Source organism: Chelon labrosus (assembly GCF_963514085.1).
Source record: "Chelon labrosus genome assembly, chromosome: 9".
NCBI lineage: Eukaryota > Metazoa > Chordata > Actinopteri > Mugiliformes > Mugilidae > Chelon > Chelon labrosus.
In genome coordinates, this window is record NC_140359.1 from 25,434,608 (window position 1) to 25,455,305 (window position 20,698).

General features: G+C 44.0%; 1 protein-coding gene across 1 annotated transcript in view; it reads right to left on the bottom strand.

Moving 5' to 3' along the window:
* Positions 1 to 6,386: 6,386 nt before the first annotated feature.
* The window catches only part of LOC311493243 (putative phospholipid-transporting ATPase IM), a 46,137-nt gene continuing 31,825 nt past the window's right edge, over positions 6,387 to 20,698 (bottom strand). The window contains exons 16-28 of the mRNA XM_084551803.1: positions 19,125 to 19,313; positions 18,902 to 19,017; positions 16,794 to 16,958; positions 16,592 to 16,703; positions 15,892 to 15,997; positions 15,669 to 15,810; positions 15,250 to 15,433; positions 13,237 to 13,460; positions 12,660 to 12,743; positions 12,015 to 12,260; positions 11,793 to 11,931; positions 11,523 to 11,653; positions 6,387 to 10,486 (exon numbers count right to left, since the gene is read on the bottom strand). Of these exons, the coding sequence (XP_084407929.1) occupies positions 10,157 to 10,486; positions 11,523 to 11,653; positions 11,793 to 11,931; positions 12,015 to 12,260; positions 12,660 to 12,743; positions 13,237 to 13,460; positions 15,250 to 15,433; positions 15,669 to 15,810; positions 15,892 to 15,997; positions 16,592 to 16,703; positions 16,794 to 16,958; positions 18,902 to 19,017; positions 19,125 to 19,313 (2,168 nt within the window). The 3' untranslated portion in view covers positions 6,387 to 10,156. The remainder of the gene's footprint in view (positions 10,487 to 11,522; positions 11,654 to 11,792; positions 11,932 to 12,014; positions 12,261 to 12,659; positions 12,744 to 13,236; positions 13,461 to 15,249; positions 15,434 to 15,668; positions 15,811 to 15,891; positions 15,998 to 16,591; positions 16,704 to 16,793; positions 16,959 to 18,901; positions 19,018 to 19,124; positions 19,314 to 20,698) is intronic.

A 20,698-nucleotide genomic window follows, 5' to 3' on the forward strand; every position in this document is an offset into this window, starting at 1 on the left:
TTTCCCATTGGGATGTTGAAATAACTATTTTTCCTACGTGCCGTAAAGGCAGCATCCGTGCTCCTGTCGCAGGAGGGCAGCAAACATTTCACTTTGATTTAAACACAGTCATGTTGAGAAATTGGGACTTTTTTGTCATTTAAAATGTTTATTAGAATCGCTCAGTTTATTTTATTTTGGCAAAAGGTCATATTCAGAAAGGAAAAATATTAAAACAAACAAAAAAAAAATGCAAATCAAATCAAATTAAGATTCACATTGACATTTTGACACACGTGCAGCCGTAACAGACAAAATGTAATGTCGTTTCTCTCAGGGATCTGTGCAGATTTGGATAAATAAATAAAAAGTGGATAAGTAAATACAAGAGAATAAATATATATATATCCAAGGTGAATGGACTCGTTAACCTCAGGACGCTCAGGCTGAGCAATAACAAGATCAGAGACGTGGATCCAAACAGTTTCAGGTCCCAGACCGGCCTGGATGAGCTGGACTTGTCTGAGAACACTCACACCTCAGATAGGTCTTCACGTCTCTCAACTCCACCAGGATCAGATTAGACGGGAAACCCTGGGACTACTCTTACAACACCAAAGGTTTTGTTGCCTTCTTAAAAGGTTTGAAAAATGTACGACAAAGGAAATCTCACCCTGATTCTGTCCTAAGATGTTTAGCAAAGTGCACGGTGCACATCCTGGATCAGATCAGCAGTTCATTAGTCTAACAGCTTGTGGAAGAAAGGCTGTCGAGCAGTGTTTTGGTTCTGCTTTTAACTCTCCGGTTTGCCTGAAGTTTACTGAGCAGGTGAGAGGGGTCTCTGACAATGTTCAGTGCCCTGTTTCTGCACCAACTCTGGAAGAGTTCTTGGACAGGGGGCAGGTAGACTCCAATCACTACCCTCTGCATGGCCTTGAATGAATTTAAGAATTATTTGCCTCTACTTGCCTCGATGAGGGCAGCCCTCGATGCACGCTGCATGAGTGTGGAGGAAAGTCCGTGGTTGTCGGCGCTGCTAGATCTTCTTTAGTCTTCAAGTAGTTCTTCAAAGCTTTGAGGCGTGCTTGGGCTCATTATCCTGCTGAGGAATTAATCCTTGTCCACAAAAAATGCAAACCAGAGGGTGCAGCTTCTCCTTGACCAGGATGGAGTCGATTCAGAGCGGTTTACCAATCCCAGAGGAGCAAAATCAAGGTAAACTGAACTTTTTTTCCATCATCCACTTTAGAAAGGATTATATTTCCGGCACAACCTCCCACTGCTACCAAGGTGCATGGAGGAGGAAGCAAAACTGTATCTCATACATTTTGTTTCTGTGATGAAGTTGCTCTTCTGTCTCTTTGAACAAAGCTTCAACTTTGCTTCTATCACAAAGCTACTTAGTCAGGATTACTCTGTTGGAAAACCAAGACACTGTCATATTTATTACAGGTGAACAATGGCTGCAGATTGATTTAGTGGAACAAAATACACCAGTTATCACATGTCACTGCCTACCGAATAAACCCTGTTTGCATACGACCCTGTCGGTGAAGCCAGTCCCAGCGTTCACTGGGGAATAGACAGGTGACACCCCGGTTGATTCAATGAAAAACAAACTTCACAAATTAGAGCAGGAGGCCCCTGTTAATGTCTCACTCTCCAGAACTCATTGACTTTGACCTGTATTGTGCGTGCTCGCTGAAGGAGAAGAGCTGATCTGGACCGGGGCCTCTTCACACATCACACTGTAAAGACGTGAGATCTACTGAAGCCACGTGTATTACAGTATTCATTTATCTGTGTCTGAAATATAAAATACTCAAATACCAGAAAAAAAGAAAAAAAAAAGAAGTTTAAAATAACACAGACACAGCTGCATGGGTGAGCAGACAGTGGAAAAGATTGGTAGAGACAGAAAGTGTCAGACACAGTGACATGTGGTTCTTGGGCGTCTGAGAACTCTGAAGGAAAATATTTAATGCTGGTTTGATTAAAGTGTTGGAATAAGTCTAAAAGACTGGGGGAGGAGTTTGGGTTTAAATAGAAACATGTGTAGATGTTAGCCATCAGAAACTCGCTTTGCTAGTCGTATGTTTTTGGATCTACCTTGACCTGGATGACTGAGAACTTTCACAGAGTTTTTATTGTGTTTCGATGTGATATGACATTTTTTACACGGTGCTGATTAACAAGACCATCTTTCACAGTGCTGCAACTGACTGCAGCTCCATGTCATTTTAGATAGTTACAACCTCAGACAGAGGTTGATCAGCTTGAGTAAGTGGACAGTGCCTGGTTTGTCAATATGTCAATGATCTGCTGATGGACGGAAGCTGTCCTTGTTCACACCGGTGTCCTGCTGGAGGTCATGTTGTAGGGCTCTGACGGTGCTCACCCTGTTCCTCCTCGCACAAAGTTCCAGATACCGGTCCTCCTGATGGCTTGAGGACCTTCTACGGTCCTGTCCAACTCTCCATGCACTTAAAACCGTGCCGGGAGACAAAGCAAACCTTTCGGGCAATGGCTCGTACTGATGTTGACGTTCCATCCTGGAGGAGTTGGACTGCCTGTGCAACCTCTGTAAGGTCCAGGTGTCTCCTCACGCTACTAGGTCGGACACAGACCTTAGAAAAAAAAAAAAGCAAAACTGTTGAAAAACAGCCAGAAAAGATGAGGATTGAGAAAACATCAGTGGCCTCCACCTGTAAAACCATTCCTGTTTTTGTTAAAAAGTGTTCCTTTAATTGTTTTGAGCAGTGCAGTTAGATTCCATCCAACTACATACAGAAACCAGCTGATAGGGAGGGAAATGACATGATGTATGAGGCAGCAGTGGTCCGCCATTTGATGGAGTCCAGACTGAATTTTGTCAAGTATTATTAGATGGATTGCTGTGAAATTTATAACTCCAGAGTAAAGATCGTACCACCTCTGATGATCCTTTGGCGTTTCCTTTTGTATCGCTATCAGGATAAACTTCCCATCAGCCTCCTCTGTACTTTGTTCATTGTACATTAAGGTATGTAAGGATGCTAATTTAGCATTGTCATTATGAGCAAGTTGAGCTTTTGTCTTCTCTATTTTGCTTAAAAGCACCACTGTGCCAGAGTGGGTTAGTCTTAATGCTTCTAAAGAACAGTCTCAGGGTGACTGTGCCAGTTTTACTTGTGAAGCTTCTTCCCTCCACCAGGATCTCACCAAGATGATTACATAAAAAAAACAGCAGATTGTTTAAATGTCTGTAAAATGTTGATAAAGTCAGACTGAAGACAACACGTTGCCATGTTTCCATCTGTCTGTCCGACCTGGAGGCACAGCAGGGCGGGACATTAATGTTAAACCTTTGCATGCATAATATCAATTTAACGAACTCGTGCACAATTTCATTTGCTTTCTATGCATTCTAGTGCAGCAGAGCGTGCACATGGTTTCATTTCTGCTCATTCGACTCATTCTCAGCTGCAGCCACACCGTGCAGTAAACACCCTGTGCGTACCAGAGCGTCAGCATGCCTCATAAATCTCACTAATATTACCTACGTCACACATTAGAGCTTGTGTATGCAGATAACAAATGGAGAACTGTTGTGGCGTTAATGAATCTTCATCCAGAGCAAGATTCTTTCAGTGTTAGTCACTGATTAAAAACATCAGGCAGCTGAGGTGCTGTGTGAAGGAGCGTAGCGCCTGCTGCTGGTGATAAACTGTAAGCACATAGGCAAAGATTCACACACCATCGCTTTTAGAAACACGTTCCTCTGCATCTAGAGACTGATGAGCAACAGCTTTACTTTAAACTACACAACAACACACAAATCCTTAAAACTGATTGTTGGTTTGATGTTATATGAGCCTCCCACCGTCCAAAGACATGCTCGTTAGGTTCATTGTGCAACGATGCTAAAAAGAAAACTTCTTTTCCTTTTGTCTTGTCTGTTTCAGTTCAGCTACAAAGAGCAGCGCTGTGTGTTGACAGGGAGGAGGAAAGTGCAGCGTGAGGCAGGAACAGTTTCTGCAGTTTGCAGGCCGACACACTCTAATATTTAGTTAGACCGCCTTTGGCTTTGATTACAGCACACATTTCCTGTGGCATTGTTTCCATCAGCTTCTGCAATGTCACCAGATTTATTTCCATCCAGTGTTGCATTCACTTTTCACCAAGATCTTGTATTGATGATGGGAGAGTCTGACCACTGCACAAAGCCTTCTCCAGCACATCCCAAAGATTCTCAATGGGGTTAAGGTCTGGACTCTGTGGTGGCCAATCCATGTGTGAAAATGATGTCTCATGCTCCCTGAACCACTCTTTCACAATCTGAGCCCCATGAATCCTGGCATTGTCATCTTGGAATATGATCCATTGATGGAATAACCTGGTCATTCAGTATATTCAGGTAGTCAGCTGACCTCATTCTTTGGGCAACATAATGTTGCTGAACCTAGACCTGAGCAACTGCAGCAACCCCAGATCATAGCACTGCCCCCACAGGCTTGTACAGTAGACACTAGGCATGATGGGTGCATCACGTTGGACAGTTCTTAACCCAGTTTCAGTAGTTTCTCCAATCTCCTTAGATGTTTTCTCTGCTTGATGCATGCCAATGATTTGACCCTTCTCAAACAGACTAACATCTTTTCCACGACCACAGGATGTGTCTTTAGACATGGTTGTTGAAGAAATGAAAAGCTACTCATTGCATCAGTTGGGGTTAAACAACTTGTTGCCAGCTGACATGAGTGGGGAGCTGGGAGCAGGTGAGGTGGCTGCTGTGGAGACGAAGCCTTGTGTCCACATCTAATGAGTGGCAATAAGCAGAAAACAAACATGGACTCTGGACTGTGATATTAACGCTGGAGATGGAGAGAGGCTGACTCCTGTCATGACACATCAGCTTTTATTACGGTAATTAAAATGAACGTGGCGTCAGTGTGCATCATTTCTAAGAACAGCTTCATCCCTTTATAGGGCACTCACTGAAATACCTTGTGTGTTATTGTAGGTCATAAGAAGACTTTCATTTATTTTGGGACATTTTCAGGTAGAAAATCAAGGTCAGTGAAGTTACCACATACGGTTCATTGTCTTTAAGTGGTAAACAAGTGTAAACATATATTTAGACCATTAGAACATAAGTGTTGATTCAGACACTTTATCACATTAGACAACATGAGGCCACTTCTTCTTCCTGGCACCTAATAATAAATCAGTTACACTTCATGCAGAGGTGGACCTTGCAGACGTCATTTGACCTGAGAACGTTGCCTTGATCTTCTCTGATTGGCTGGATGGAAACCACACGCTTCTAAACCTGCAATTTAAAATGTGTGCTGAAGTTACCAAACATAACCTAGGCGTGACTGAATCCTTGCAGTAAGGCTGATGTTTACTCTAATTTACAGCTCTGATAAGGCAGAAGTAAAACCTTACTCTGACTTGTTGAAGTCCTGTGAAGGGTTGCGGGGGGTGCTGGAGCCTATCCCAGCTGTCATTGGGCGAGAGGCGGGACGGGTCTCCAGTCTATCACATGGCTAGAATCCCCAATGAACCTGACCAGCATGTCTTTGGACAGCTGGAGTACCTGGAGAGAACCCACGCAGACACAGGGAGAACATGCAAACTCCACACAGAAAGGCCCCAGTCAGCCATGATGGATTAGAACCCAGAACCTTCTTGCTGTGAGGCATCAGTGCTAACCACCACGCCACTATGCCGCCCTATTGTATTTCAGTATTTTAGAAAAGTACTTGATGATTCACTGAACGCCACACAGCTAGTGAAGAAGGCTCAACAGCGGCCGCACTTCCTGAGGTGGCTGAGGCATGTCGAATAAGATCCTCTGCAACTTGTAAAGCTGCATCGTTCAGAGCGTCTTGACCTGCATCAGCGTGTGGTACGGCAACATTGCAGCCATGGACCGAAAACGCTTGCAAGAGAGTGGTGAAGACTGCTGAGAGGATCGCCAGGACTCCACTCCGCTCTCTGCAGAGCATCTACAAGAAGAGAGTCCACAGGAGAGCTGCCTCCATCACTAAAGACCCCACCCACTCCCAACACAGACTGTTTTTTATGTTGTTAGGCATTTGGGTTGACGGCAAAAGAAGAATTTCATTGCACAGAGAAACATGTTTCTATACCGTATACATCTTGAATCGTATTAGGATTAGGAACATGATATTATTCCAACTGTGGTGGAACAAAGTGGAACGTTTATAGATGCTACGGGACTTGCAGAAACTCGTTAATGCAGGAAGGAGAAGCATCACAGGTTTCTGAAAGTGAAACGTCTACAACAAATCATTTGTAGAAAGAAGAAGAAAGAACAGAAAACTGCACGTCTCGTTCTTAACTGGGATGAACTAGAACGGCACAGACATGTTGATCTTTGAGATCTTTTTATTGCAGTAAAATCATTTGGAGGTACAAAAAGATATAGATAAAGGCATTCAGAAGAGCAGTGCAAAAATAAAAAACAACAAAGAAAAATATTTATCAAAAACTTCCTTACTGTTTCAGTCTTCACGGCAGGAAACACAACGGTACAATATGCTGATAAATATTGATATGAATATTTTTGGCTACCATTTTATTTGTAATGTACCAAAGAAACATGAGGATGAAACTGCTCAGTATATTATGGGCCGCTTTTAATTTCCTCTGCATTAATAGCGCAGACAAAGCTCCGCCACGTGCAACACGAGACAATGTCCTCTCGCTCATTATGGGACTCTTCGACTTATTAAGACAAATGCGACATGACGAGAGCCCTGCAGAGGATTCACCCGCTAAAAATATCTGACAAAGAAACTTGATTTTTGAGATCGATCAAAACATCTCCTCTGCATGTAGAGACTTTGAAACGTTTGCACACGGAAAAACTTTACAGTGAATAACAAGAAGTGTGTTGTGAGAGGTTTAGAGCAGCTTCACCACACTGTCCTCCAGCAACAGATTGACTTTAAACTACGACGCACAAATCTTTGGTTCGGAAACAGTACATTCAATTCGCAGGTGTTCGGGTGCTTCCGCTGATGTCGAGCCATTTTAATGTCCTTAAACCGTGAGTGAAAACACACGGATGACACGTGAGAGTCATCAGATTCCACACTTGTAGTCAGATGTATGTTCCTCCTATCCTCTCTCATTTTCTGTCTCTACCCGGCCGGCCTTAGGCAGATGGGTAACTCCATATAAGCTTAAGGCTCTGCTCAAGGTTTCTTCCTGCTAAAAGGGAGTTTTTCCTGCCACCGTCGCCTAAAGCCTTGCTCTGGGGGTTTCAGACCGGCTTGTAGTCAGATGTATGTTCTTCCTATCCTCTCTCTTCTCTCTCTTTTCCTGTCTCTACCCGGCCGGCCTTGGGAAGATGGGTCCCTCCGTATAAGCTTAAGGCTCTGCTCAAGGTTTCTTCCTGCTAAAAGGTAGTTTTCCTTGCCACCATCGCCTAAAGCCTTGCTCTGGGGGTTTCAGTCCGGCTTGTAGTCAGATGTATGTTCTTCCTATCCTCTCTCCTCGCTCTCTTTTCCTGTCTCTACCCGGCCGGCCTTGGGCAGATGGGTCCCTCCATATAAGCTTAAGGCTCTGCTCAAGGTTTCTTCCTGCTAAAAGGGAGTTTTTCCAGCCACCGTCGCCTCCAGCCTTGCTCTGGAGGTTTCAGACCGGATGTTGTAAACCGGCTCGAGACAATTTGTATTGTTGTTGACGCTATATAAATAAAACTGAAGTGAACTGAACATGGGAATGAACAAAGAAGGGCGACTATCTAATATTAAAACCTGATGGCAGTAAATCCACGAACACCTTGAACAACAGGTCACCGGTTTGATTCCTCAGTGGCCTTACATTATTATTTTCCCTTAACCTTTAACAATAAATAATAATTAAAGAAACAGAGCTGCATAACTTTTTTTTTTTTTTTAGCTTCCTGGTTTTTAATCAAACATTCTTGAATAATATTAAGGCAGCCTCTGTGTTTTCCTTCACTGAGCTGGTGCGACATCTGAGGAGAAGGACATGCAGCTGAAGACGATAACGTGGTGGATAACATTCAAGACCTGCCGCTAAAGCAAATACATGATACTGGCATCATAGCGTAAAGCGTGATATGATTTAACATCTGACCCCAGCGTGGTTTATAAACGACCGAGGACTAAATGTTCGGGGACACGCAGACAAACGTGTCCCCGGATGAATTAAAGGATTACTCAGCTTGGTGTAGTGTGTGTGTTTATGTATGTACAGTACAACAGGTAGATGTGGTTGATTTTCCTACAGCAAACAACGACGCAAACGACTCAACATCAGGTTCAGTCGCGGCTGCCGTGCTCCTTCTTCTTCTTGATTTTTGATCAGGTAAAAATGTGCATGTTTGCTATAGTTTAATAGCCGGCACAGACAAAAATAATCTCTCATTAGGCAGGTTGAAACAACTTAAAGTAAGGAAAGACACAAAGAAGTTGCACGCTGCAGATGATCTGAGATCTCTTTGTAAATACCTTTTCAGTTGTCGATTAGTTATGACTTCATTAACAGATAGTAAGGCACTGCTGGAAAGTGAAACTCGTGGGTTGCCAGGTTGTGAAAAAAATCCTTTTGTTTTGTTGTGCATCCTCCCACAGTCTACTGAGATTTAAATGTAGATCTTCAGCTCTTTAAACTAATCTATTTACATTTCAATGATGCTCCTCAGTAACAGGAATAAAATACACTACATTGCCAGAAGTATTCACTCACCCATCCAAATAAGTGAATTCAGGTGTTTCAATCACTTCCATGGTCACAGGTGTATTAATTCAAGCACCTAGGCATGCAGACTGATTCTTCAAACATTTGAGAAAGAATGGGTCGCTCTCAGGAGCTCAGAAAAACTTGCTTGTTATGCTAATAACCAGAAACTGGTGCAGCCAATTTCCATGGAATTTCCAAGTCCTATTTAAACCTCAGACTTCCCACCAGTCCCCTAGAACTGAAGAAGCTACTCGGATGAGTGGTGAAACGTCTTCTCTATCCTTTGTTGGATATACCATGACCTGGATGACTGAGAACCTTCACAGACAGATATTTGATTTAATGTTTTAGAGACTGGGGGAAATGGAAAAAACTGTATTACAAAAAATTTATCTTCTAAACCGATAGGCTGGAATCACAAAGCTTTGGAGATCTCTTTAACTAAAGCACCAGGGATATGAGGGAACTATATTATCTGCAAAAAAATAAATAAAGGAGCTTTCAAAACCTGGCAATCCGATAAAAACTGTTATTCTGATTATTTCTTATCTGTGGAAAAACAATCCACTTTAACAGTATAAAGTACAGCTCATTCCATCCAGCATCAACCCTGCTGCAGAGTTACTATAGGTTTGATTATTTAAATGTTATTTCCTTTTTATTTTGATTTATTTATTCTTAGTTTTAGAATTAGTTTCATTCTTTTGGTTTTAGTGCCGACAAATTTAACCAGATGTCTGTAGTTTAAACTGGATGACCGTGACCTGCGGGCTTGTTTCATTTTGTTGCATGTAATTATCTTATGTTTTAGCACGTAGGAAGCAATCAACAAGAGGCTGAACGCGCCGTCGTCGCTGAATCCTGCAGCAAAACCAGTTCCCTTCCTCCTCTGCTGTGTAGGCCGTCGTTTGGTTCCGCGTGACGCCGCCAAAGTGCTAACTGCTCGTAGTTCTTCAAGGTTTAAGTTAGGAAAATAAAATGGTTTTAAAAAAAAGACCCCTATGGTACAAAAATTTAAATATTCCATGCAGCATGGCTTCGCTGGTTATTTCCTCTGCACAGACCACTGCTGTGCATCTTGGACTCCCAGCGTAAAGAAAGTAACCGGGTAGTCTGTAAACATGACGACGGTTTGTCTTCCTCTGACTCAGGAAACCATTTTCCCTCCTGTGGTAAAAAATAAATCACCTGTAGATTTAATTCGTCAGCCGCTCGTCCGCTGGAGCTTCATGTGTTACACAGAGGCATCCACATCAGAAGTGGCTGAACCTTTTTTGCTCTAGAGCCACAATTTCAGAGCAGAATTACTCATGTACTTCTCCAACTTCGCCTCAGGCAGACGAGAGGCGGCTTGTGAAACATCTCTGAATCCGTCTGGAAAGCAAGAAAGCCTTAAAGTTTTAAAGACTGACAGCGACGTGTGCAGCTGTCCCGTTAGCCGTTAGCTGTCGCATCAGATGGCAGGGTCGTTGAATGTCCTGTACATCTGCAGCGACGTCACCTCCACATCCGGGGCCTTGGTGTTCTGGGGGCGTCCCGTCGGGCTGTAACCGGCCGATCGCCCCATGGGGCTGAAGCTCGGGGTGGTGCGTCCGGGGTGGGGGAAACCCGAAGCCAGCGACACGGCCGGACGCCGCAGGAACCGCCGTGACGTCACCAGCTCCCCGTAGCCCTGCGCGTGCGAGAAGGCGTAGCCTGAACGCCGGGAGCTGGTGCGGCGGATGCGGGCGCGTCGGGACGGTGGAGGAAGTGTTGCTTTGGCCTGTCTCACCTTGAACATCACCTGAAGGTTTGGGGAGGAAGTGACAAAAAGTCAGAATGCTGGACTGAGGCAATGTAATAAAAACATATTACTTGCACATCATACTTGTTTATATTCTCCAAACATTTAAAACCTGTTTTGAACTTTATCTATCTAAACTTGATTTGATTTGCACAGGGTTTGTATCCCATCCCCACTTCCCTCCTTCCTATGTGGATGGATAATGTGCTTGCCTGCAAGAAAATCCTTTCTATTATACACCGATCAGGCGTAACATTATGACCACCTTCCCATATTGCTCCCTTGTGCCTCCAAAACAGTTGTGACTCATGAGAGAATGGACATGGGCCTTTTGAGGGTGTCCTGTGGTGTCTGGGAACAGAATGTTGTTAGTGGGGGCCTTTGAGGGGAGGGGCCTCTGTGGATCATCCCACAGATACTTGATCAGTTTGGGATCTAGTGAATTTGGAGGCCAGGTCAACACCTTGTGCTGTTCTTCATGTTTTTTTTGTGTGTGTGTCTGTGTCAGGCTGCATCCTGCTGGGGATGGCTGCTGCCATCAAGGAGTGTCATTGCTATGGGGTGGGGGTGCCTGGTCTGGTCTGGTCTAGGTGGGTGCTACATGTCTAAGTAACATCCACATGAATGAATGCCAGGTCCAGAAGTTTCCCAGTGGAACATTGGATTGTCACAAGATGGTTAATGTTATTTACTTCTCCTGTCAGTGGTCATAATGTTGTGGCTCTATTTTCTTTCTTCTAAATTCTATTGATTCTATTTGGTGAGAGTTTGCAGAATTAGTTTATAGCCCATTCTCCTTGGATGTCACTGGATTATTTTAATAATAGCGTAGAAAATGCAAAATCATGACTTTTTTTTTGGACGTTTATTTGCAGTGGATGTCGGAGATAACGAGGTCGTCAGAAGGAGAAAGTCAAAACTGACGGAGGGCTGCGCTAAAAATCCCTTCCCAACGTTTTGCATGCATAAAATGCCGGCGTGAGTCGTCTGAAATCAGATCGCGTGCAACGAGTAAAAGTGGTTCCTCCTCCTGTACCTTGTGATTGATGGTGGGGCAGAGCTGCATGAACAGGAAGCGGTAGGTAACCACGGGTAGGACACACAGGATGGAGGTGAGGAGGATGGTCAGCCAGATGTTGGGCTGGTTCAGAGTGTTTCGGGCCGTTCCTGGATGAACACACACACGTGGAAGTATTTGAAAGATTGTGAGGATGAAACCAGATGTTATTCCTACTTCAGCCTCTAGAATAAAGGAACAAGCAGCAGGAGCAGAAGTGAATAAATTCGTCCTGCATTTACATCTCACCTATGAAAGGGAAGGCTGAGGGCACCGTGAGGAACATGCCGTTACTGTACATGGTGAACGTGACAGCGAAGTACATGGCCAGACTGCCCAAAACAAAGAATGTGTTAACTGCCGTCCAGTAAGACATCTCGAACGCCAACTGTGGACACAAAAAAAAAGCTTTAAGAATTTAGTGTGTTTTAAATAACAACATTTTACGCCTAACAAATGCCTCCCTCGTACCTGGATGCTGACGGCGAACAGCAGGCACGTCTGAGTGAGCAGGGCGAAGGACTGGTAGTCGGCGACGTCCTTCCCGTCGTCCCTCACCGTGTCGTACATGGCGGCGTAGGGGATGAAGAAGAGCACCAGGGAGCTGTAGCAGCTGTGCAGGGCGCACTTGAAGAAGGCCGTCTTGCTGAAGTACAGGTTGAGCTGACCGGGGACGTAGAGCTGAGGATGCTGGAAACTCCAGGCGTCGTTCACGTCCTGACCAGCAGAGGGAGACAAAGCTGTTAGGTGTTTTTCATTTTTAGAACAGTTTGACGCATAGACTGTATATAAATATGGACAATGCGTCCCCACTTCCTTAAATTGGCCAAACTTTGACACTTGAACATGCATCATCAACATTATATTAACTACCTAAAATGACGGAAACAGTCCTTGAAAAAAAAAACATTTGGCATGTATTTTAGTGTTTTAGTTCGGTACAAGTCCCATCCACTTATGACCTATACTGCAGCCAGCCACCAGGGGGAGCTCTACTTGCTTTGGCTTCACTTTTAAAGGAGCGGTTGCCCTGTCCATCTTCCTACAGTCTATGGTTTGACTTCACGGCCTTGTCGTTGTCCGACACATACACTAATAAACATGTGACCACGTTACCTGATCGACCAGACTCATTCCCAGCACAGGTAGAGCCGTGTACATCAGGTTGTAGAGCGTGATGAACCACTCGTCGTACACCGTCTGAAACGCAAAGTCAAAGAGAGAAGAGGATAAAGAACACACATTCATTTAAACACAGCTTTCTGCCAAATGCAAATACGAAGCACATATTATTGAGAACTTTCTGCTATTTACACACTCTAAATCAGAACTACACATTGATATATTGATCTGACTGGTTATTATATTTATTTGGTATTATTTTAGCTGATAGTTGTGACAGTGCAGTGTCTATTGAACTGAATCTGTCTGTCTTCTTCTTACTTTTTAAGTTGTTTGCATGATTTCTAATTATAAATAAGAAAAAACTGGAAGAAAATATGTGAAAACATCCAAGATCCTCCACCTCCTAACCATAATTATTTGCACCTCTCCATCCTACACCCTCGTTCCTTTCCTCTTTTAAAAAAAATATGTTGCAAAAGGAGACTGTGTGTGTGTTTGAAGGCATGTGTAACACGTGTTATGTTGTAGTTAAGAAGATGCGTGACTGGCTAATATCTTTCTCCCTCACCTGCGCCGAGAATCCGCAGAAGAAGGCGAACCAGAAGTGGACGAAGGTGAAGGTGAAGTTCTTGTAGAAGAAGTAGCGCAGGAACTTGCACATGCGCAGGTAGGACCAGCGGCCGTGCACCAGCAGGAGGCGCTGCAGGAAGCGGAACTGGGCGAAGGAGTAGTCGCTGGACAGCACGGCCTGCATGCCCTCCTGGCCGGAGATGCCCACACCAATGTGAGCGGCTGGGAGGACACAGAGGGGGGAGGAGGAGGAGGAAATGAAACAAAAACAACCTGATGAATATGATAAATATTTAACTCACTCTTCTTTAGTCGCAGATTTCAGCAAACATTAAACCCTGTCCTGTGAGTTAAAATTATGTGATTCCATTTTTTTGGCCGCTAGGTGGCAGAGATGCACCAAAACAAAGTCTCCTCAATGTTCTGCTGGGGCAGCAGAATCGCCGCCAATAAACTGATTTAAGAGGCTGGACAAAGAACAAACTGCTATGAATCCTGGATAACCCTGAGCATCCTCTCCACAGTATACTAGACAGACAATGGAGCTCCTTCTCTAAAAAGGAAATTTTGTTTGTCTCGAGGAATGCTACAGGAAATCTTTCCTACCACAAGTCCTCATCTGTGAATGACAGATCTGACAAACCTAAACTTGGCCTAAACTTTTATCAAAATCACTGACTGACATTTTAATATTTCACCATTAATCTTATTAAATTATTCCCAGTAACCTATCCTTTTCATCTTATGTCTTGTCTGTCTCTCAGCTGCAGTGTAACTTTGCATTAGAGCTTTTATCAATCATATTTCAGCCGGCACGTGTTTTGCCGGAGTCAAATAAATCAGCCTGAGCCTTCACAATGAAAACTGCAGGCGGCTGAAGCTTGAAACACATTGTAAAGACGCCAATCACGTTTCAAGTTGGTGTTCTTATACCTTCTCTGTGGCGTCAGCGATTTCACATCCTCTGATTGGACGGTCAGAGAGCCGCTACGTTTAAGCCAAGCTAGCGGTTCATGTTCACCTGTTGCTAGCTGCACAAACAAATCGTCCCTGTTAACGTTTTGATTTGCTATTTTTTGAACTCACGACGGTGACCAATATCGATTTGGTTGCAGATCTTCTTAGAAAGAAGAAATTTTCACAACGGACTTTGAAGGAAAAGGCTGCCCAACCCTGGAGCTAGCTAGCCTGACACATTTCAGCTGGGGAAAGGCTGTGTCTGTTACTTTCAGGTCAGCAACTATGAGCGCGATGAGGATAACTCTGAGTCGTTTCTTAAGTTCTGGTGAGTAAAATGAATCATATTTACATCTTTTACGTATATTTTTATCATTTTATTGGGTCGACATTGATGCCTCTGCTGGATTTGACGTATGCGGCGCTGGTGAGCAGCTGCAGTGAGTGAGAGGAGACTTTTTGAATTGTTCAAGGTGAGTTTCTTGGTTTAGTAATGACCTTCATCTCACTATATGAGATAACCATCTACGAGGCAACGTCCTGTTTTATTGTGTGGTTGTATGTTGTTGATGGTTTCTACAGCAGTGGTTTCACAGCGATCTTATCAAGAGGTGTTTAGAATGAGGTTGGAGGTCACTGAAGGCCTAGGTGGAAAATGCACGGCCCGCCACTGGTTATATGTTATGAATATTATGGTGAGTGCTGCAACATTGACATTTCTATGATTACCACCTGAACGACACAGTGTTTGTCTCCACCAGCTCCTGAGAACAATATGTAGATCTTTAACTAGTCAGCTCTACTCTAGGAAATAATTATTTTCACTTCAGACTAAACTGCTGATGATTTGAAAAAAAACAAATATGCAAAACTGGCTAAATAGTTTCACAGCTTATTTTTCTTTGGTGGAAACTAAATCTAAAAGAAGCCAAACGCTGACCAGAGCTACGCTGTGGTAATCTGCTAGGTGTTGCATGCAAACTGCGTCGTCCCACGACAAACAGGAAAGCTGAATTGCCTCTGAGAAGGAAGAGATTCTCATCCCTGCTGCTACCTTTGATCATGCTCACGTCGTTGGCTCCGTCCCCTATGGCCAGCGTCACCACCTGCTTGTACTTCTTGACCAGCTCGACCACCTGGGCCTTCTGCAGAGGCGTCACCCGGCAGCAGATCACCGCTTTACACATGCACGCCGTCTTCAGGAACTCCAGCTCCATGGTGGGCTCCAGGGCGTACGCCTGAGGAGCAGAGGAGGGGTCAGAAAAGGGGACGAGTGGAGAAAGATGAGCATGTTAACAACTGTAAATGTCCGTGCAGATAAAATACCGTGGAGGTACAGAACACAAAGAGATGAGAATCTGACAGGTACAATGCTCTCTATATAGGATCTCCCATGTTATTTATTCAATTAATTCCTCATGATTTTTAAGGATTTAGCACAAAATCCAAATATTAGACGTTTTCCCAACATACCAGGCTGTGTCCATTGATAACCAGGCCGTACTCTCCACCAACCACATCGTCCGGGATCGCTTTCAGGCCTCTACCCAGAGTCCTCTCTGGTAAAAACACAGAACTCTCCGTCGCATCTGGTTTCATGCAGCTCCGTGCGTTTCTGCTCCAACAGAAAAGGAAACGTGTTTAATAACGCGCTCGCTCTAAAACTGAAACAGGTCACGCGAGAACGTCCTCCGACCTCAGCTCCTGTCTGACGTCCTCGAGCGAGTTGCCGGAGACGATGAAGACGTCGTTCATCTCCTCCCGCAGCAGGTTGCACGAGTAGCCGATGTTCTCTGCAGTTTCTGGAACGGAAACAGCAACAATCACACTATGGTTAATAAGCATAAACACTATACTGCCAAAAGTATTCACTCATCTGTCTTTACACACGTGTGAACTTAAAGGGGAACTACTGTTTTTACAAACCTAATCTAAATATCTGAAGTCTAAACATCTCCTGAACGAGTGCAAATGACACAAAAGTTATATGGGTGAGTAAACGGTCGTATTTTACGCCGGAAATAAGGTCCAGGTCGCAAAAAACTTTTAGAAGAGCATTTGTGAGGTCAGACACTGATGTTGGATGAGAAGGTCTGGCTCTCAGTCTCACTCTAATTCATCCCAAAGGTGTTCTATCAGGTTGAGGTCAGGACTCTGTGCAGGCCAGTCAAGTTCTTCCACACCAAACTCTCTCATCCATGTCTTTATGGACCTTGCTTTGTGCACTGGTGCTCAGTCACGTTGGAACAGGAAGGGGCCATCCCCAAACTGTTCCTGCAAAGTTGGGAGCATGGAATTGTCCAAAATATCTTGGTATTCTGAAACATCTCCACCAAACTTCACGCTTGGCACAGTGCAGTCAGACAAGTACCGTTCTCCTATCTGGAGTTATCTACCTTGCTTGTCTCCGGTCAAAACCCAGATCTTGATGTCGGCTTTGGACAGCTGCTCAATAGTCTGAGGCACTCCGTCTTGTAACTTGTCCTCGATGGCCGTCGCTCCTAGCAGCTGGAAAAATCAGAAAATCAGAAACACGGTCAGCTGTGAATTTAACCAAAGTCCAGTTAAGTAGAAATCTAAGTTCATCTTCTAACCTACCAGGAGATCCTTCTCTATCTCCTCGTACAGCTGGTCCAGTCTGCTCTCCCTGTCGTCCAGCGCGGTGCTGGCCTCATGGTGGCGCTGTAACCACTGGTCGAAGTACTCCTCGTCCAGATCCTTGTAGGCGAGCGCTAGAGTCCGCAGACCCTCACCTGCAAACTCCTGTAGGTCAGGAGCAGATCACACACTGAAGTTTGTTTTTTGAGTCTTCAACAACCAGGAGATAATCAACTTTCTACAACATGAGCTAAACATGAAAGTGTGGAAAGAAAGGCAGAGGAGGAGATGAAATAAATACAAGGACGAGCCTGTTACAGCTTATTTCTTTCTCTTTTAGAGAACCACAGTATGAGTCTAGGCGACGTGTCCTTCCTGAAGATGACAGCTGATCTTATTTTATGTCCATAAACACATCAAATGTGTATATTTCTTTCTAAAAATGGTCAAAGCAGACGCATTTCTTACATTTCTGTTTAAGTTAAAGTCAGTCGAGCCTTTTTTTTTTAAATAAACTAACAGTTTGTTTTTAAATATTTAGTTCTTGGGCTCAGAGCTGAGAGTCACAGAGAAAGTAGAAGAAGAACAAAATCTATTTACGGCTGCATGAGAAAAAGTCTGACAGTCTCTCTAACAGAAATATATCACATACATAAAGCCGCAGGTTTATCTTCCAGTTTATTTGAAGGTTTTACCCACCAGCATTCAGTTGTCTCAGAGCAAGCCACTGATCCTGCATTTATATAAATCACTGTCTTTTTTTAAGTTTGCTTATTTCATTTACTCACCTTTTTTTTTTATTTTTAAAGGGATATTTACAGAAAACCACTGATTATTAAAGAAGCAACACCAGTGTACTATTTACTATTTTATAGCCTTAGCTGATTACAACACTAGTCCCTTGATGGACATCTCCAAAACATAATCAACATGCATATAACTATTTATTATAAAACAAAAAAAGCCAGAAACATTATACAAACTAGTTTCAAACATATTTAACTTGAACTCAGATATATACTAAACTGGCAGGTGGTGAGTTTTTAGAGGGTTGGGTTATCTATCTATCCATCTGTCCATCTATCTATCCATCTGTCCATCTGCCCATCTATCTATCCATCTATCCATCTGTCCATCTATCTATCCATCTGTCCATCTGTCCATCTATCCATCCATCTATCCATCTGTCCATCCATCTATCCATCCATCCATCTATCTGTCCATCTATCCGGCTATCCGTCTATCCATCCATCTATCCATCCATCTATCCATCCATCTGTCCATCTATCCATCCATCTATCTATCATCTATCTGTCCATCCATCTATCCATCCATCCATCCATCTATCCATCCATCCATCTATCCATCTATCCATCCATGCTAAGGTCTAGTTATGAAGGTAGGCAATTGAGAGTAAGTGTGAGACTAAAGTATTTAATATATTTGCCAAAGCTGATTAAATTATTCTTTTTACTAAAATGTTCCAGTGATAAAATCCCTGTTGTTTCTCCACCAGAACTCCAACAGCTTGATAACAAAGGGATGTAGGTGGTTTGATAGTTATTGAAACCAGGAAGTTGCGTAGTATGAGATGGGAATAAACTGTAGGCCTCCCCCCCCACCCCCACAAAGAAACATAAAATACAATAGATTGTTAGTGGAAGAGTTGGTCAGACTCCCAGGATAATGAAAGGGTAAGTAATGTTTAAACTGCCTAAGTTTGAAGTTTAACCATGACCGTCTTTCCAAACGTTTCATTGTGTTTGTCAAACAAGATTTTTATCGTCCTGTACGGTCTTGAGTTCATTCTCCTTTATCCTGAATCTGTTGTGAGTATCAAACCTGCCTCAAGGCTTCAAAAATTTAGGGAAGTATAAATGAGTACTAGACAAATGAAGCTTAATGTCATGATTATTAAGAAGTCCAAACTTGCAAATTCTATTCGCTGTGCTTCCAATGACGCTTTCACTCATAGGGAGAGAACTTTGTGTCCATAAATACATTGAAACACTTTACACATGACAAAAAAACAGTGCTCACTCTCATCACCAGCAATAACGTGAGTATAAAGAATGAAAATGAGGTTTAAAAATACATATATGACCTACATTTAGGTGCTCCGTGGTGACGTCCATCAGCTTGCTGCAGGACTGGTGCAGCCTCTCGTAGATGATCGTGTCCGCACCTTTACAAAAGAGAGACAGCTTCCCTTCTGGACTCCGCACTGTGTGCACAAATACACAAAAGCTTTCATTTATTTTTAACATTCGCAGACAGAGGAACCTTTTTTTTTTTTTATATCTGACCGATCTCTTTGACTGGATCGCGCACCTATGACGGACATCCTCTTGCGGACGTTGTTGAAGTCCAGGATGGCCAGGAGCTCGAAGCTGCGCTGCTTCCCCATTTCCACGATGGAGATGCTGTCTGGCGTTCGTGACCGGAAGACAAATCCGAAGTTCCTGGCTGCCGTCACCAGCGCTCCCTCGTCTGGAGACTGGGCCTGGTAGAAGAGCTCACCTGGAAAAGAAGAAGGTCGGACTGTGAGCAGAGCAACCCTCTTCACCTAAGACTGACAAGAGAACTCAATCTGGACTTCAGGAGGTGCAGGGTCGACCTCCCACACATCCCCAGCAATGGAGACTGTATGGAGAGGGTTCATCCTCATTCATTCATCTATTCATCTTCTGTAACCACTTGTGAAGGGTCGCGGGGGGGCTGGAGCCTATCCCAGCTGTCATCGGACGAGAGGCGGGGTACACCCTGGACAGGTCTCCAGTCTAACACAAGAGCTAGAATCACCAATGAACCTAACCAGCATGTCTTTGGACGGTGGGAGGAAGCTGGAGAACCTGGAGAGAACCCACGCAGACACAGGGAGAACATGCAAACGCCACACAGAAAGGCCAAGTCGGCCCATGGATTAGAACCCAGAACCTTCTTGCAGTGAGCCATCAGTGCTAACACAGTATCTGGGAATAATCCACACTGACTGTGGTGTCATCTGCCTACTTTACTAGAAAAGCCTTTACTGTTATTGCATGCATGATGCAACGAAATTGCAAAATTGCTTTGAGGAAGAAACTGTTGAGTTGTCCGGTGGTGCAAGTTTTTGCAACTCTGTATCATGGGTCCAGAGAGCAATGTAGAGGCCAACTACAATGTCACGTAGTGAGGGTAGAGGGCGGCCGATGATCCTCTGAGCCGTGTTGAGGACTGAACAGCTTGCGTACCACGCCGTGGGACAGTATGGTAATAGGCTCTCTACAGCAGGTTACTGCATGAGTTGCGCAGGCAGTGCTGAGCCTTCTTCACAACGGCAGCGGTGTTAGCCGACCGGGAGAGGTTGCCAGAGAGGAGTCAGGAGACTAATCTCTCCAAGAATGCAGAAAAGGCAGAGGAGATGACTACTGATCAGTGGAAGAGGAAGAAGCAACACCTCCCATTAAACATCAGCGAGACAGAGGTGGAGAGGGCGAAAACCTTCAAATTTCTCACATCTGCGAGCGAGGATCGAGCAAGGGTCGTACCTGGTCTCAGGACACTCAGCATGTCCTGAAGAAATCCTAAAAAAGGCAGCGCTTCCGGGAGAAGGCTGAATAAATTTGCCACCTCAACCAAAACCCTAAGCAACCCTCACACCTTCACCTCAATCACTGTTAGTGGTTTGGCAACTGCACTACTCAGGAAGGCTCTCCAAACTTGTGATAAAAAAAACTGCACAACTCATTTCTGGAGGAGACGCTACAGATGTGAGAAATCAAGGACAAGGAGACTCCCTAACGTTTCTATCCTCAACCCTCAGACACAGCCTCGCTTCACCATCACTCCCACTGACTGTATCTGTAGCACAAGGCACAGAGTCCTTTTTAAACTCAGGTATTAAGCTTCTTAGCTTTCAATTG